The following is an 18,892-nucleotide window of genomic DNA, read 5'->3' on the forward strand; positions in this document are numbered from 1 at the left end:
AATTAAAGGGAGGTAACTTAAAAAGAAAGCAAGGTTGGGTTATGTCTTGTACAGTTATGTCTGTCATTCTGTGAAGTCTAAACAAAATCCCATAAAATGTTTTGCAGTCATACTCTAGACAAAAAGATTTATGATCAAATAGAAAAGGAAAATAATTCCAAAAGAAAGCAAGATAGAGCTATGCTTCTTAAACACTGAATTTCTACACCATGGCCTCTGACATTGTGTAAAGTGTTAATTATTTTCACAGGTTTGGATTTGTTCCAACAAAAGATTTTTTGGAAAAACACAGATTATTCAAAAAATAAGCAAAAGGTTTTTCTATAATGCATTTCCCTTTAATAGCCTTCACGTATGAATTTTTAAAAAAATACCTTAACATTTTTGTAGTTATTTTTGCACAATAAAGTGCACAAGACCTTTTACAATATCCTCTTTGACTTTTAGCTGGGGGATGAAAAGAAATTGAAAATCAAAAGGAAAGCTACAGGTATCGTTCCAGAAATGTTTACACATATTTTTCCCCAGGATGCCAACTGGTTTTCTGGCATAATTTAATAAGGGTTTCTTTGCAAGGGTTTTGGAAAAAAAGTAGCAATTATAAAATGAAAAAAGGTGTTGATTTTTTTTACTAGGGTCTTTATAGAAAAGAAACAATTTTCCCCCAAAAAAACACGCGATGGACTGGGAAAACCTTGTTTAAAACTGTGTTCCCGATTCAAAACCTTTCAATTACAAAAAAAAGGGTTTTGCAGTTTTTAAATAAATTAAATACCTGTACTAGGAATATCCCCAAGTTGTAAAGAAGTGGTCTTTTTCTTGCCCTTTGCAGATTTTTTCTTTGAATCTTTCCCACCTTTTTTCTCTGTGGTTACAACTTCTTCTTCTGGAATCATCAAACCATCATCTTCCTCTATTCCATAAAGGAAACATTTCCCGGTCACCCAAAACATAACACATAGAAAAATAAGGACATGACAAAAAAAAATGTAACAAAGAAATATAGATCCCTCAAAATCTAAGGGTGAAAAGTGTTCAAGTTTTAAAAAAAAATGGAAAAATTTGCTTGAGAACCCAGCGGTGTTTGAAACATGATGTTTCGGGAGGGTGTTTCATGTATTTAAAGAAGGAACACTTCACTTCATGAATTTTTAGAAAATATTTTTCAAGGAAAAAATTGCCTTTTCAGAGTTCTTTAAAAAATAACAAAACTGCAGTGAAGGAAAACAATTTTCCCCCACTGCAACATAAATAAAAACTACAGCATATAGGAAAATTTAAATTTTTTACTCTTTTGTTTGTGAAAAAAATAAATTTTAAATTTTTTGGTTGGGGGGGGAGCATGGGGTAAAAAAATTTCCAAATTAAAAATGCCTTTCAAAAACCCGTGCTCTCAAAAAAATGAAAAAGATTGGGCCCCATTTTTAAAAGATCAAAATAAAGACAGGAAAATTCCCCGATTTTCCATATATTATCTAATTTAAATACTACAAAAATTTATAATTACCGTTCTTCTGGCATGTCCAGCCAAAACTTCATGAATCATTCTTCTTTCCTACAGATTCAGGTTTTTTAAACCCTTTCTTCTTTTTCTTAGCTCTGATCTTTTTAACTTCAAGCCCCAAGTTTTATAGGGGCCCACTGATAAAATAGGTTTGGGGACGGAGGAGGGAGAAAGGGGAACGTCAGCTGTTCAGGGCTTTTTTAACTCCCCCCTTTTTTGACTTTTTTCTCTTTTTTTTTATTAAAAGGGAAAAGGAATGCTGTTATTCTTCTAAAACTTGTGTCTTGCATCAACAACATCTCACCCACTTCAGGTTCATTTGGGGATCAGGACCACAATTTTTTCTTTGTTTTATAATGGGAAAGCTTGTCGGTGTTGGACACTAGCGACTCTCAAGAACTTGTTGACTTTTATTTTTCATCTGGTGAAGCTTGTTAACTGCTGTCTTTGGCTTTGCTTTTTGGGCTTTTTAGGCAGTTTTGATTCTGTGATTTGAGGCTTTTTGGGAAAAGAACTTGTATAAAGCAGGTTTTTATGATTGAGGGGGAAATTAAAAAATTTTTAACACACTTTCTTTGCTACTGGCGATTTAACAGAAAACAGCATTCACAGTTCCCGGGGATTGGATGCACAGCTACGGGGATTTTTGTGGAGAAACTGAATCCAACGGGAACAGTTTCAACTTTGGAATTTGGAAAAACCTTTAAAATTCAGTAGGTTTGGCAAGTTTGTAGTGGGTATTGGTTGTGCCTCACCATGTCCTGTTTGTGCCACTGGAGACTTGCTTTTCTTGTTAGGGTCTTTCTTAACCTGCTTTTTCTCTGCTTCTTCGAATTCCTCCATCTCCAATACCTTTGCAGACTTCTTCCTTGCCTGCCAGTAGAAATATGAAAGTACTGTAGTTTTTACTTGAGACTAAGCAACTAAGCAATAAAAATTTACTTCTTTTTACTTGGAGGGGATATCAGAAAGTTTTAAAAGTATACAAGGGCTCCAATAAGATCGTATTAATTAGCGAAATTATACATATATAATAATTATGCAGTCGGAAATTTGTAAAAAAACAATAGAAATTGCAGAAACGCATGCAACGCTTTTTACTAGGTAAACAAAAAACTGAATAAATTGGGTGCTTTACGTAACAGGAACGGCAGCATTAATTCTTCCCTTTGAACGTACCATGCATTGCATGTTTTTTTTTTTGGGCCTTTTTTTTAGCCGTAACGGCTATATTCCCAATACCAAAAAAATAGTTTTTTTTCCCCAAAAAAGTGCAAAAATCCCCAATTACAGTCTAAAAAAATTCATCAAAAGCACAAAAAAATGACCAAAATGGCAATTTTTAAGGAATTGTTAAAAAGTTGTCAATGTGAAACAAGTGTATGAGAAAGTGCTTTAAAAAATCTTTACTATATCCTATGGGGCAAATTATTATAAAATTTTCCCCAATTTTTAAAAATTTACCGTCAAAAATTTCCCAAATTTTTGGGGGGGAAAAACTATTTCCCCAAAATACTAGAAAAAACCCGCTTGAAGGTACTCTTTAAAAACCTATTTAAATTATTAACACTCAATGCATATAAACAAAAGTTGGGAATAAAAAGGAGGTCAGTATGATCCGGAACGATTAAAACATCAACCCTAGTGAAGAAACAACAAAAATGTCTCTTTTTATATTGTAAAAAAATGAACAAACACCTACGCTTTTTTTTAAACCACTAAAATGATCCCCCAAAAAATATTAAGGGTTTTTGCTATTCTTTGATTTTTGGGACCAGGGGGAAACCAAAGCGCCAAAGGGGGAAAAAAAAAAGAAAAATTTAATGCGAAAATTGAAACTAGGAAAATCAAGGGAACCAAAACTTGGGGACACCCAAAAATAGTTTTAAAAATGATTTCTAGTTTTTCACATTTACAAATTCTCAGAAGTAAAATTACTCTTTAATAGTCAATTTCAGATTTTACCTGTAACCATTTTACACATTCACAAAAAATTATGATGAGTAAATACTGATAGGCCAAAAAAAAATTATTCTGTAGCCCTGGTATATTTTGATACTGCAACTGTGCAACACCATATTGCTATATGTACAACAAGAGCTGTCCGTAAGACAGCAAACTTAACTTTTCTCAATGCTTGTCTCTGAATTAGAGCTTTGCCAGTAAAAACTTAATAAAACTTTAACAAACAAATTCTAAGTTAAAACGGGGCATAACTCTGTCAAAATTCAAATCAGAGTTATGGGGATTGTCCTCGAAAAGTTGAGCTAATACTATATCATTATCTGAAAAGTGATTGTCCAAATGAACTCTGAAGTAGAGCTTTACATGTTTCTACTTTGCTTATCTGCTATGCTAATAAGATCCTCACTTTAAAAGTCAAGGGCCATAATTCTGGTCTGGCTGAGTGAAATCCCAATTAAAATATCAGGTGGCAACTCCACATGCTAGAAGACAATCCAGTGAGGTCTGATGACTCTGGACCAAGTACTTCTTGAGATATGCACAACACAAAATTGGATGAACGGACAAGGGCTACTCTAAGTGCCCTTTAAAAAAACTTTGGGGCACAAAAAATCACTGATTTCACACAATTTTACTTTTCTGTATACAGTACTTTGAAGTAATATAAACATATTTTACCATCATTTCATTTATGTTTTGACTCAGATATTAATCTAAGCTTGTCATTCACTGATTCAGCAGAGTTTTCATTTATCTTTATTTCAACATTCTAAGACAGGAAAAAAACACTACTGACCTTTGACCTTTATGCAAGGGTTTTGACTACTGACCTTTGACCTCTGAGAGAGGGATCTGGGTATTGTGCACGACACATCATCTCATTATTATGGGATATAATTATGCCATGGTAGCATTTCCTTAGACCTCTGAGTGTGACCTTGAACTTTGAACTAAGGGTCTAAGGGTGTTATGCATGAAACATCATCTCATTATGGGATACATTTGTGCCAAGTAATATTAAAGTCCCTTCAAGGATGACAGAGTTATGGACTGGTCCCAGTGCTCCAGCTAGGATTAAAAAAGGGCAGGGTGCTGGCACTGAAAATGGCACTTCTGGGGTGGTGGTCAGTCCGGGACCGTGCTCCCCCGGGGAAAAATATAACTGGTCCATGCATGCAGTTCATTTTAACATACTTTAGGCATGGAATCTGGCATAATTTAGACATGTTTTTTGGCAAACTTTAGGTATGGTCTTTTAATAGGCTATGTCTGTCATCTCTAATGCACCTATTTATTAACTAAACATTCTGCTGTTTGTATTTTACTTGGCATTGATTTTCAACTTGTAACATTTCTTTGTAATTGCATACTGAATAACAATATCTATGTGTTTAGGCCTATTTTGTTACAATTTCAGTACACATCTTCTCCATGTAGGCTACTTGATATTTATTTATAAATTTATACTGCAACATATTATATACAGAAAATAAAGTTTAAACTTCCACTTAAATAAATGAAATCTGGCAAAGTTTTTAACTTAAAACAGTCTAAAAGCAAGTTTAGCACTTGTAATAGACATATTCCGGGTATCCAAAATTTTATATCCGGATATGGTTACACTTTTTTCTAAAAGTCGTCGAATGTCCAGTTTAAACAATATTTTTGAAAAATTATTATGATGCAAAGACTGTTTAACAGCATTTTACAGTATCTGACATTAAAGTGTACCCTGTCATTACATCTTAGTAAACTAATTTCAAAGAAATATTCATGAAAAATCGGCAATTTCACAAAGCAGACGACAAGCTACTTTCGATTTCAAAAACTTGTAAAAAGATAAAATCAAAATATTTTCCTATTTGAATTTGATTGTGATCAATTTTCATTAATTAGATTTAAATGTCTGTTGTCTGGACATAAGTTTCAGATATGAATAAAGGGGTATTTACGACTATATTACCGAAAACGAAAGTACACTTTGACAGGTGGCGCGAAATGATAATGATTTTAGACTGGTTTGCAAACTGTTTTAACACTAAGGTTTTAATTGCTAGTGGAGCAGTCTAAAATATCATGGTCTGCCTCGGGCACGATTACAGCAGGTAATTGTTTGTTTGTTAATTATGTCAATGCCCCCCGGCGTGTATCACTCGATAAAAAGGGGGCAATAAAGCAGTGTATTATAATCACTGAGGCAAAAAAGGGAAGTTTGGCTTAAAAAAGAAATGAATGGTTGTAAAAACGGGCAGGGTGCCTGGCGTGGCAACAGGGCGGAACGAATTTCGGAACGGGCGATGCGCCCTGCTGTAAATAACTAGCTGGAAATTACACTGCTATTACTATATGTATATATGCCATCCACAACAGGAGGACATTATGGCATAATAAAATATACCATCCACAAGGGGAGGGCATAATAAAAACTCACCCTAGATGATCTTCCAGCGGTCTTTCCAACATCTTCATCAGTGGAGGATACATCCTCCTTGTACTGAGTTAGTACTTCCTGGTTTATGTCCTGTTTTACTGGAACCATTACAATCTTTGCCGAAGGCACTGGTGATGTTGCTGGCACTTGGGCCTGCTGGACCCGTGGTGCTGGTGGAGAACGTGGTAGCTTAGTAACATCTAGTTTAGTTTCCGCTTCTTCTTCTTCTTCCACAAACTTTGCAGGTTTCTTTCTAACTCTCCCAGACCTGGTTACTAATGAAATATATCAAAAAGTCTTTATTATAATCAGAGACTCAAAGATAATTCTAGATGTGTGCCCATAGGATACAGGTGCCCCCCACCCCACTCCTGTCACTGTACATGGTTTCACGACTAGGTGAAATATTTTTAAAAAAAAATTCCAACACAAAATTTTAAGTTCTTTATGTGTATTTTTCACATATAAAGTGTGAAGAACCATAACTCTGATGTTGTTGAGTGAAATCCCAAAAAGAACACCAGGTGCACAACTTCACATGCTATAAAACAATCCTCTAATGTTATATGACTCTAGGTCAAGTTTATTTTGAGATACATGGGGCACAAACTTGTGATATAAAGATTAACTGCTTTATATCTAATATGTTATTGTCTCAAAAAACAGTAACACTTAATAATATGATACCCATTAGATAAGCAAGGAAAAACTTCAGGAAAGCTTAAACAGGCTGGTAACATTACCCGATCGGGCTTAGAAGCCCAATCAAGCTTTTATTGCCCAATCAGGCTTAAGTTTATGAAAAGAAATTATACTTTTTGTTAATAACTTATGTTGAAAAAATATTATTGATTACTTCTGTAGTCCTGGAATATGTTACATGCAACATTAAAAGCAAGTTAGAAGCTAACATCAGCAAACTGCATTAAGCCAATTTTTGCACCAAAATTCTAGGATTTTTACTTTCCCCTCACATGTATATATCATGTCAAAGAGCTATAAAAATAAACTGATCGGTAACTTGAAAGGCATGTAGAGCCAATCTCGCCATCATTACGTGGGAACTGAATGAGATCTTGTTTTACTGGTGTATGAAAGCAGAAGGATAAAATTTTGTGTCATAAAAAACTTTCTATCAGATCACTTATCTATAATAAGTAATTAAGTTTTTTTTAATGTTTTTAGTATTTATTACATGGGGGAGCAATGTTGGCAAAAAGCCGGTCAATATGAGTATTGACCGGGCCGGCCGTCAATACTGGTTAAAACCGGTCAATACTGGTCGATTCAATACTTTGGTCACTCTTGGGTGGTCAATACTGGTTTATTCAACACTTTTACATAATGCACATTAACAGATTAGAACAAGCTGTAACAGTAATGTAAAAATTATAAAGCAATCTGAATAATACAAAATTTTGTTTGTTAAAAAGTATAGTGGATTGATGGTCAATACTGGTCGATTCAGTTTTGGTCCTTGGCAATGTGTCCTGGTCAGGCTCAGTTCTGGACAATATACTTAGACTGGTCAGTGGTCAATACTAGTTTATTAAATGCTTTTATCACTTTAAAGTATAGCCTTTATTTTGAATTAATTAAAACAAGAGCTCGTCGAACACGAAATGCCCCCCTTGATGCATTCAGTAATTGCACAAGGAACAGAAATTATAGGCTCACTGTAAACAAAAATTCTACCATTCTGGTTTAATCTGACCTTGACCTTTAACCTATTAACCTAACAAGAGATTACAGATTGATCTTGGCGCCATCCACTGAGCCATTTTTGAATGTTCCAAATTTCAATACTAGCTCAAGGTCAAAATCAAGGTCAAATTTCATTCAGGTACAAAACAATGTGTATGTGGTCCAAATTTGAAAGCGGTGGCTTGAGAAATGTGAAAGCAGGTCACTAGATCAATTTCAAGGTAAAGTTCATTTCAGTAGACAGAACTAAGCATGTGCTTCAAATTTGGTGGCTGTAGCTTGAGAAATGTGAAAGTAGGTAATAGATAAAAATCAATGTAAAATTTCAATTCAGACCACAAAAATATGCATGCAGTCCAAATTTGAAGCATGTACCTTCAAAAATGTGAAAATAGGTCACTAGGTCAATCTCATGATCAAAGTTCATTTCGGTACACAAAACTATGCATGTGGTTCAAATTTGAAGGCTGTAGCTTGAGAAATGTTTGTTACTAGGTCACTAGGTCAATATCAAGGTCAAATTTTATTTCAGAACACAAAACTATGCAAGTGGTCCAAATTTGAAGCCTGTACCTTCAGAAATGTGAAAGTAGGTCAGTAGGTCAATCTCAAGATCAAAGTTCATTTCAGTACACAAAACTATGCTTGTGGTCAAAATCTGAAGGCTGTAGCTTGAGAAATGTGGAAGTAGGTCACTAGGTCAAAATCAAGGTCAAATTTTATTTTGGAACAAAAAACTATGCATGTGGTCCGAATCTGAAGCCTGTACCTTCAAAAATGTGTCAGTAGGTCACTAGGTCAATAACAAGGTCAAAGTTTTTTTCAGTACACAAACCTATGCATGTGGTCCAAATTTGAAGGCTGTAGGTACAGAAATGTGAAAGTAGGTCACTAGGTCAAGATCAAGGTCAACTCATGTCAAGGTTCATCTTGCCACTCAAAACTATACATGTGGTCCAAATTTGAAAGATGTAAGTTATGGACATGAAGATTCTAAGTTTTTCCCTATATAAGTCTATATGAACCATTTGACCTCTGAGGCAGGGCCATATTTGACCCAAGAGGGATAACTTGAACAAACTTGGTAGAGAACCACTAAATGATGCTACATTACAAAATACCAAAGCCACAGACTTTGTGGTTTGGACAAGATTTTCAAATTTTTTTCCTATATAAGTCTATATAAACCATGTGACCCTAGGGGTGGGGCCATATTTGACCCCAGGGAAATAATCTGAATCATCTTGGTAGAGGACCACTAGATTTTGCTACATACCAAATATCAAAGCCCTAGGCCCTATGGTTTTGGACAAGAAGATCAGAAACCATTTAACTGTTCCTAGCCAATGTGACCTTGACCTCTGACCTAATGACCTCAAAATCAATAGGGGTCATCTGCTGGTCATGTCCAACCTAACAATCAATTTTCTTGACACTAGGCCAAAGCGTTCTTGAGTTATTGCCTGGAAACCATTTTACTGTTCCTGGTCACTGTGACCTTGACCTTTGACATACTGACCTCAAAATCAATAGGGGTCACCTGCTGGTCATGATCAACCTCCCTATCAACTTTCGTGACCCTAGGCCTAAGCGTTCTTGAGTTATCATCCGGAAACTGTTTTACTGTTCAGGGTCACTGTGACCTTGACCTTTAACATACTGACCTCAAAATCAATAGGGGTCATCCAATGGTCATTACCAACCTCCCAATCAACTTTCATGATCCTAGGCCCAAGTGTTCTCGAGTTATCATCCGGAAACCGTTTTACTATTCAGGGTCACTGTGACCTTGACCTTTGACATACAGACCTCAAAATCAATAGGGGTCATCTGCTGGTGATGACCAACCTCCCTATCATCTTTCGTGACCCTTGGCCCAAGCGTTCTTGAGTTATCATCTGGAAACCGTTTTACTGTTCAGAGTCACTGTGACCTTGACCTTTAACATACTGACCTCAAAATCAATAGGGGTCATCCGATGGTCATTACCAACCTCCCTATCAACTTTCATGATCCTAGGCCCAAGTGTTCTTGAGTTATCATCCGGAAACCGTTTTACTATTCAGGGTCACTGTGACCTTGACCTTTGACATACAGACCTCAAAATCAATAGGGGTCATCTGCTGGTGATGACCAATCTCCCTATCAATTTTCATGATCCTAGGCATAAGCGTTCTTGAGTTATCATCCGGAAACGGATAGGTCTACATTCCGACCGACCGACCGACCGACAGACCTACCGACCGACCGACATCTGCAAAACAATATACCCCTCCTTTTTCAAAGGGGGGCATAAAAATTATTACTATAAATTACACTCATTGAAATGGACAGTACTGGTCATTTCAAATTTTGGTCCTACACAGTATCCCTGATCAACGCATATTGTGGTCAATACTGGTCATTTGAATACTTTGAATTGCATAACTAATTTTTTTTAGATAAAGTTACCATGTTCAAGCACCTCACTGGTACAGTGGGAATTTTGGTCATGCCAGCTAATAAGTGACTAGATAGACAGGCCTGCAACATATAATCTGTTGTATATTGTAAGACATAGTGTCAATTAGGCAATGTGACACTTGCTACCAAAACACAATTAAACCACTTCAATGAAAGGGTCCAGTTGTAGGCAGCAATTTTTCATTGAATTAAATACCAGTAAAAATAATTAGATTTATCACTTGTGAATCAAACACTTGACTGCTACAGTTTATGAAATACTTTCTACAAATGAAGTTCAGTTAAATTAGCAATATAATGACCAGTATCAACCAGTGCTGACAAACTGACCACTTCTGACTAATTTGGGAGTATTAATTTGGTTGCTTGAACTAAATATAATGCATGCAAATACCTTCATCAAGCCCCAAATGCTCTTAACAGTCATTATTTAAATTGTACATAAACTCTGCAAAATATCTTAACAGTCAGTATTGACTAATTGACCAGTATTGACCAATCGACCAGTATTGACCACTTCAGGGAGTATTGACCGGGGTGGTTTTAACCGGTTAAAACCGCTGGTTAAAACCGGGGGCGGTTTTTACTGCCCAAAATTGTGGGGGAGGGATGAATTTATGATTGGAAGTCTGAGAAATCAACGGTAGTCGTTTGAAAATTGGACCCAATTCGGTTTATTACGTGCCGGCCGCATCGCCAGTGTATCACAAGTGATCAAGTCAGCAAAAGCTTCAAAAAGATAACGCGGTGACACGAGCTTATGCGCATTTTTCTCCTGTTGACATTCTGTGTACTTCATACTTCTTTGATTATGTGAACGAAACAAAGCCTCTAGAGCAAAAATATGCATTTTGTATTTTGATAAATATTAGATGTTTCTAACATGAAAACAGCTGAAGAAATTTTGGACTTTTGAAGAAATTCAGTGAATATTTTTTTTAAGATATTCATAAAATTCTTAATAGCACATTCTCTAATCAGCCCCTGTGTCTATTTTTAGAATGACCTGATAAAACCCAGATTTGTGGTTTTATGATTCGGACAAACATTCAGAGAGATGGTGTTATTTATATAGACTCAATGAATGTTATGTGATGGTTGAATATTGTTTTACACATTATTTTTTCTGTTTAAGAACTTAAATGGATTCAGACATGTCTTAGAACTCTGTTGACTGAATTACAGAAACATTTACTTTACCTGATGTTATTATAACATGCAGTAAACTGTTTTCACACCAAATTAGATTACTAGTATATCTTATTAGTGTTGAAATTTAATTAGATTGACTATACTGAGAGCTATGACATTAGTTATAACAAATAATAATTCAGGAAAACTTGATGAACAAGAGGACCATGATGGTCCTGAATCGCTCACCTATCCCCACATGACCCAGTGTTGAACTGAGTATGACGTCGTTATTTCTATTATTTGACATAGTGACCTAGTTTTTGAGCACATGTGACCTAGATATCATCAAGATAAAAAATTCTGACCAATTTTCATGAAGATCCATTGAAAAATATGGCCTCTAGAGAGGTCACAAGGTTTTTCTATTATTTGACCTAATGACCTAGTTTTTGAAGGCACGTGACCCACTTTTAAACTTGACCTAGATATCATCAAGGTGAACATTCTCACCAATTTTCATGAAGATCTCTTGAAAAAATGGCCTCTAGAGAGGTCACAAGGTTTTTTCTATTTTTCGACCTACTGACCTAGTTTTTGACCGCACATGACCCAGTTACAAACCTGACCTAGATATCATCAAGCTGAACATTCTCACCAATTTTCATGAAGATCCGTTGAGAAATATGGCCTCTAGAGAGGTCACAAGGTTTTTTCTATTTTTAGACCTACTGACCTAGTTTTTGACCCTACGTGACCCAGTTTCGAACTTGACTTAGATATCATCAAGGTGAACATTCTGACCAATACTCATGAAGATCTCATGAAAAATATGGCCTCTAGAGAGGTCACAAGGTTTTTCTATTTTTAGATCTACTGACCTAGTTTTTGACCGCACATGACCCAGTTACAAACCTGACCTAGATATCATCAAGCTGAACATTCTCACCAATTTTCATGAAGATCTCTTGAAAAAATGGCCTCTAGAGAGGTCACAAGGTTTTTTCTATTTTTCGACCTACTGACCTAGTTTTTGACCGCACATGACCCAGTTACAAACCTGACCTAGATATCATCAAGCTGAACATTCTCACCAATTTTCATGAAGATCCGTTGAGAAATATGGCCTCTAGAGAGGTCACAAGGTTTTTTCTATTTTTAGACCTACTGACCTAGTTTTTGACCCTACGTGACCCAGTTTCGAACTTGACTTAGATATCATCAAGGTGAACATTCTGACCAATACTCATGAAGATCTCATGAAAAATATGGCCTCTAGAGAGGTCACAAGGTTTTTCTATTTTTAGATCTACTGACCTAGTTTTTAACCCCACGTGACCCAGTTTCGAACTTGACCTAGATATCTTCAAGGTAAATATTCTGACCATTTTCATGAAGATCCATTGAAAAATATCGCCTCTAGAGAGGTCACAAGGTTATCCTATTTTTAGACCTACTGACCTAGTTTTTGACCGCACGTGACCCAGTTATGAACTTGACCTAGATATCTTCAAGGTTAATACTCTGACCAATTTTCATGAAGATCCATTGAGAAATATGGCCTCTAGAGAGGTCACAAGGTTTTTCTATTTTTAGATCTACTGACCTAGTTTTTTAACCCACATGACCCAGTTTCAAGCATGACCTAGATATCATCAAGGTGAACATTCTGACCAATATTTATGAAGATCTCATGAAAAATATGGCCTCTAGAGAGGTCAAAAGGTTTTTCTATTTTTAGATCTACTGACCTAGTTTTTAACCCCACGTGACCCAGTTTCGAAACTGACCTAGATATCATCAAGGTGAACATTCTGACCAATTTTCATGAAGATCCATTGAGAAATATGGCCTCTAGAGAGGTCACAAGGTTTTTCTATTTTTAGACCTAATGACCTAGTTTTTGACCCTACGTGACCCAGTTTCGAACTTGACCTAGATATCATCAAGGTAAACATTCTGACCAATATTCATGAAGATCTCATGAAAAATATGGCCTCTAGAGAGGTCACAAGGTTTTTCTATTTTTAGACCTACTGACCTAGTTTTTGAACCCACGTGACCCAGTTTCGAACTTGACCTAGATATCATCAAGGTGAACATTCTGACCAATTTTCATGAAGATCTTATGAAATATATGGCCTCTAGAGAGGTCACAAGGTTTTTCTATTTTTAGACCTACTGACCTAGTTTTTGAAGGCACGTGACCCAGTTTCGAACTTGACCTAGATATCATCAGGATGAACATTCTGACCAACTTTCATAAAGATCCCATGAAAAATGTGACCTCTAGAGTGGTCACAAGCAAAAGTTTACGGACGCACGGACGACGGACACCGCGCGATCACAAAAGCTCACCTGGTCACTTTGTGACAGGTGAGCTAATAAAAAATAACATTAAAAATTGGTTTTAACTAAGATTATCATAAAATCAAATCACATATTGTTCTGTATTAGCTCTCTATCATTGGTGAATGTAAACAACAGATGACACCGATAGGAAAATAAACCATCTGTTATTGAAGCCTTAATTAGATTGAAATCTATATCAATAAAAAAATACATATTAATATGAAAGTTACATAATGTGATCTGTCAGTATAAACCAATTTTCCCTTTTTTGAGAACCAGAGTGGGGAGATCATGAACAACTGTCTTAACTTTGTAAGAAAATTAATTTTTTTTTGTTTAAACTAAAACATAATCAGTATTTTAGCCAACTCAATGTGACCAATCCAGATGCTGAATGTTTGATCTCAGTGACAATTTGACTAGAGAAAGTAAATCAGAAATAATTTGTTCTCGATCCAAATTTTGTGGGGAAGTTGTATGACAGTTTACATTACTTCAGAGACTCATGATACATAGCCTAAATAGGACTAAAATGATAATAATGCTGCAAAAAACAATAAAGAAAAAAAAAACAAGTAGAATCTGTCAGAACAAATTTATGTTACAAATTTATATATGTAACAAAATTAAAAACAATATATATATATTTTTTTCATTTTTTTACTATCATTCAAGATTATATAAATAATTGTTATGTGTAAAAGTTAAAAATTTAAACTTAATTTTCCGTCTTAAACAAAAGTAGAGATTGTAACAAAATGCAATCCATTTATTATCATTAACAAATATCATCTAATAACATCGTGGAAAATAATACTTTTAGTTTAAAAGTTTGTCCAGCACCTAATACTAGGTACATTCATTACGTAGCTTAAAATGGGCTATAAAATTACAACCCATTAATTTTCTAAGTTATACTATCGTATATATATAAATCATGCAGATGTTCTTATTTTAACTGCCCAATTTCGCAAATTGTTAAAGATATTTTATAAGCATTTCTTTTACAAAGAATAAGTCTCATAAATATGTATACATGATCAATTATTACAGGTATATTCCATTTATGATTATATTAAAAGATATGAACAAAATGCATCAAATATTCAACCATCTCAGTTAATATGCATACTAGTGCCTTAAATATAAACAAATTTTGCAACACTGGCCAGGTACATCATTTACTGTGAGATAAGAATGTGCAAATGCAATCCTTACAGTAATTAATTCTATGTGCTATAGAATTCTACTGTCCGAAAATCTCTCTGCCACGTGTGTTTGTTACTAATAATAGGGATGACTGCATTGAGTGTGATGTAGTGATACCTGTAATCTGAAAATGTGCTATTAAATCAGAATCACACAATTCTCGATATCGACATTATGGATAAAATCCTGTTTTCCGGTATTAACCACTAATAAATGCCTGTTCCCGGTTTTTCGGTGAGGGGGGTATCGGACCCGGCAGAATACTTGCCTGTGCGTCCTTCGGGACCCGGGGCATTTTCCTTTGATAATCCTTTCTCTTATCATTAATTTCCTTCAGTAAAACTATTTCCACGATAGATATGTGTATTCAAAATAAACACTCGCGGTCATGCCCTCCTGCCTTTCTCCATTTGATCTCTGCTAAATCCCGCCCTTTCTCCTGTAGACATGCCTCACTGATTTTTTTATCAGTAAGTTACGTCACGGCGAGTGCACATAGGTAACAAGAATCAATGAAGTGTGAAATTAATTGTAAAGCGAATCCTGTGAAAAAGGTGCCAATTATTAAATTATCATAAGCAGCTGATTACCGAGCATGTGAAAAGTGCCCTGCAAGATTTTTTCATGCCAACTTTAAATTAGACCATTGTTTAGCGATCATATCGTAATTTCAACAAGAAACTTCGCAAATTTTGATGAATTTAGAAAGCAAAAATAAGTTTAGAATGTCTGTTTATGGGTCTAATTACACCCGATGTCATATATATGCATATTTCCAAAATTCCCAAATTCCTTAAAAGAAAACTGACTTTCAATGCAGTTTTTAATTATAAGTAGCATCATTATTTGAGGAACTATCGCTGATTTAGCTTAGTTGGCCAAGTAAACTGAGCAAAAACTACTTTCCGATGACATTCTGAAAGTGTACCAGTATCCGGATAGTATGTATTTTGGATACATTTTTATAGAGTGTTATAGCACTGTTCTGTTATTAAAAATGAAATGAAATATTGAAGAAAAACCTAATCAAAATAACAAGAATTTTGATAAATATTAGTTTACAATATGAGACTATAAAAAAAAATTATGACCTGAAACTGACATTTTTATTATGCTGTAACATGATCTTGGGTTATTGTTTTCTTAGGTAAAGATCTACGTATTACCAAATAAAAAATTGTAGTCAATTATATGGGCGTGTTGGGACAGGACTCCTGTATTTTGGAAAAGGACCCTTCAAAATTTGGGCCCAAGGGTCCTGGGACTCTTGGGTTTTCGGGTCTAGTGGAACCCCTGTTTATCCATACTGGTACTGATGATAAACCCGGACAGATGATAAAGTCGAACACCTTGGAAATTTATATTCAATTGCAAACGGTTATTTATAAAATTGAACACACCATCTAATAGTTTCCACTTACAACACCAACTGGTGTAAACAAAAACAAAATTGGTAAATATTCTGTATAAATAAATGACTTAAATAAATTTGTATAAAAAATATTTATCCAGAATTACTGGGGAAGAGGGTATTTTTTTGCGCATGCTCACTGTAGAAACATGAAGGCCTGACATTTGTTAACTTTTCATTACTTGATCAGGAATGTCTGTTGCAGCTTTTTGGGGAAAGTTTCAATATAATAATACCAAGAAAATTTTGTAAATGACAAATGGTTCGAATTTATCATCAGTCAACATTCATAAAGTCCCCTTTTTACATACCCCTTTCAGGCCCTCACTTCGTGTGAGTTTGCTTACAAAATATAAATTTGAATTATGTAAAGTTTTCAGCAAAGGTTAAGCTTTATTTTGATACCGACCATTGATTTCAATTTGCAGAAATCAAAAAGTTACAGGTAAAAAACCTCTTTTTCTGTTCGGGTTTATCATCAGTACTGGTCAGTAATGTCGATATGGTCAATACCCCACCCATCTTTTTGTACATGGCAATTTGCATTGCGAGCAATCTTTTTTACTTTACCTTCATCCTGCTTCAGCAGTTTTGATGCAGGCGTAGACAAATTATCTTCTTCTACTTCTCTTTTCCTTTTCGATGCCATTGTTTGTTTAGAAACGATACAGTAGCCAAAAAAGTTACGATTTACAATAAAAATTTTGTTTTGTCCGCCATTTTGTAAACCGGTGCAAGTACAAATATCTCTTCTAGAAAAAGGTGGCAACCTCTTGGCGCATACTGGGGTGTTGGTAGAGAAACAATATAGAATCTACATTTCATGCATCTTTGTAAGCATAGATGAACTGAAATCAAATTTCCAAATAGAGCTGTATTAATATCGCTACATTTGTCAGATATGAAAATGTAATAGGCCGTCAAACCTACCCTTGTTTGTACAAAAAGTATATCTAGAGCTATTTACTGTATGTTATTCTGGACAGTGCATGATATATATAGGTTATCGCTAGATGGCACCTAGTGCAGCTGTTATTTTAAACACCAATGTAGCTTTAGCTATCTTCCAATGTAGGCTAGCTGTTCTATAAAGTAAAAGATAAAAAAACCCTCTCATATGAAAGGTTAACTCAAATAGTTGACATGTATACAAGATACTAATCAATGTGAATAAAATTGTGTTATAATAAGAATGGTATGTAGAAAGCTGTATCAATACAACATAAATTCTACTTACAGTCATTTTTACAAATTAAATTCATGGAAGTAGATCTAGCCTAAGTTAATTTCCTAGGTAACTCAGTTTGAAAAAAAGTAACAATATTTTATTTTTTATTGCTTTAAATGGAAACTAGTATGTAAATTCAACTTCGTTATTCAACGAAAACAAGGCATTAAAATAAATAAGTGCAGTTATTTCTGTGAGGAAGAGCATGCAGTGTATATAGGCCTACACCTAGCAAAAGTTTTAATCATTGACATATCACTGAACATTACAGTTGGGACCAAGTCATTAAAATAATGTCAAACTTGCATGCAGTCGTCGCAATTTTATTTTGCCATAAATACACCGATATTCACTTAAGACTTTTTGTAGACAACTTCGAAAAGGAGTCTTGGAATGACTTCCACCGAGAGACCATAGATTACTTTCATAGACTTACAGGAGTGAGTGAATGGTTGGTTTCAGTATTTTGTTTGTGTAAATATTCAACAATGAGCTTTACACGCTAACTGTTGAGGAAAAGCAGTGTTAAAGGGTTGAAACCTAATGAAACAGCATAAAAGTAGGAGTCAAAGTAGTAAATATGTCTCCCACACACAGAGAATCCCTGGAGATAGGACAATTTGGTTGTTTGTTTCAACCTATATAACTTATCTGATCAGATAAAAATAAATTCGATGCACTTTAAACTTACCTTAAACAATATTAACTGTGATTGTTCTGTATTCTGGTTTAAGGTATTCGATCCACAAATATGTAAAATTTCGATGGCTGGTGACCCCATGTTGTTGTTTTTTTTGTATCATTTGAAATAGTTGTGTCTGCTGAACAAGTATTAGTAAATAAAATGACTACAAATGATATGCAAGAATCATATTAACGTCATGTTTTTGACTGCGAAATGAAGACTATAAAGTGAAGAAAAAAAAAAAAAAAAAAAGAAAGAAACTGGGGGGCGTCAGGTCTGGCAGCAAATACTATAAAATATAATTAAAGTTACTAAATTCAGTTTCCAACAAACGGAGGACATTGATACAAGGAGTTGTGGTAACTAAAATAACAATAATGTAAAAACGTCTTCTTACATGGCTTGCGTCCCTACATCAAAGTATTGTCACCACAGAAACATTTTTACAGTCAAAAAGCATGTGATAACAAACAGCTGACGCATGTCCTCGTAGGAGGTGTCAAAAGGTCATTTATTTTATAAATAGATCGTAGTGCCACTCCCAAAAACATTTAAAAAAATCCGTTTTGATGAGTGTAGTGATCTGTATGATAAAATGAATGAAAATGTTTTCTTAGAAAAGTACGCAATGTGCCTTCATAGATATCATTCATTTCTTTATATTTAAAAAGATGAAATCTATCATTTTTTTTGTATTTGGAAAAATTTAAAGCAGCTTTTTGTTTATATTGTTGGAAGTCCTCCCCGAACTTGTTAATTAAAGCGGGTTTAATGGTGTAAATATACCATGATAGCGATATACATGTATC

At 34.8% G+C, this 18,892-nt stretch overlaps 1 protein-coding gene across 1 annotated transcript; it reads right to left on the reverse strand.

Annotated features, from left to right (window-relative positions):
- Positions 1–767: 767 nt before the first annotated feature.
- Positions 768–16,898, reverse strand: LOC123524001 (neurofilament medium polypeptide-like). The gene is made up of 4 exons (XM_045301853.2): positions 16,741–16,898; positions 5,901–6,175; positions 2,206–2,377; positions 768–913 (listed from the first exon to the last, which is right to left on the reverse strand). Exons 1-4 carry the CDS (start codon positions 16,817–16,819, stop codon positions 768–770), a joined length of 672 nt encoding a protein of 223 aa, XP_045157788.2. The 5' UTR covers positions 16,820–16,898.
- Positions 16,899–18,892: the final 1,994 nt, after the last annotated feature.

Source organism: Mercenaria mercenaria, chromosome 3 (genome assembly GCF_021730395.1).
Source record: "Mercenaria mercenaria strain notata chromosome 3, MADL_Memer_1, whole genome shotgun sequence".
Taxonomy (NCBI): domain Eukaryota; kingdom Metazoa; phylum Mollusca; class Bivalvia; order Venerida; family Veneridae; genus Mercenaria; species Mercenaria mercenaria.

What these genes read in the sequence shown, in the direction of transcription:
- LOC123524001 (XM_045301853.2), bottom strand. Translation starts at nt 16,819, where the DNA reads ATGGCATCGAAAAGGAAAAGAGAAGTAGAAGAAGATAATTTGTCTACG. An exon ending in CCGCTGGAAGATCATCTAGG is followed by an intron (nt 2,378 to 5,900) that starts GTGAGTTTTTAT and finishes TTCTACTGGCAG; the next exon opens with GCAAGGAAGAAGTCTGCAAA. An exon ending in AAACCTACTGAATTTTAAAG is followed by an intron (nt 914 to 2,205) that starts GTTTTTCCAAAT and finishes TTTATGGAATAG; the next exon opens with AGGAAGATGATGGTTTGATG.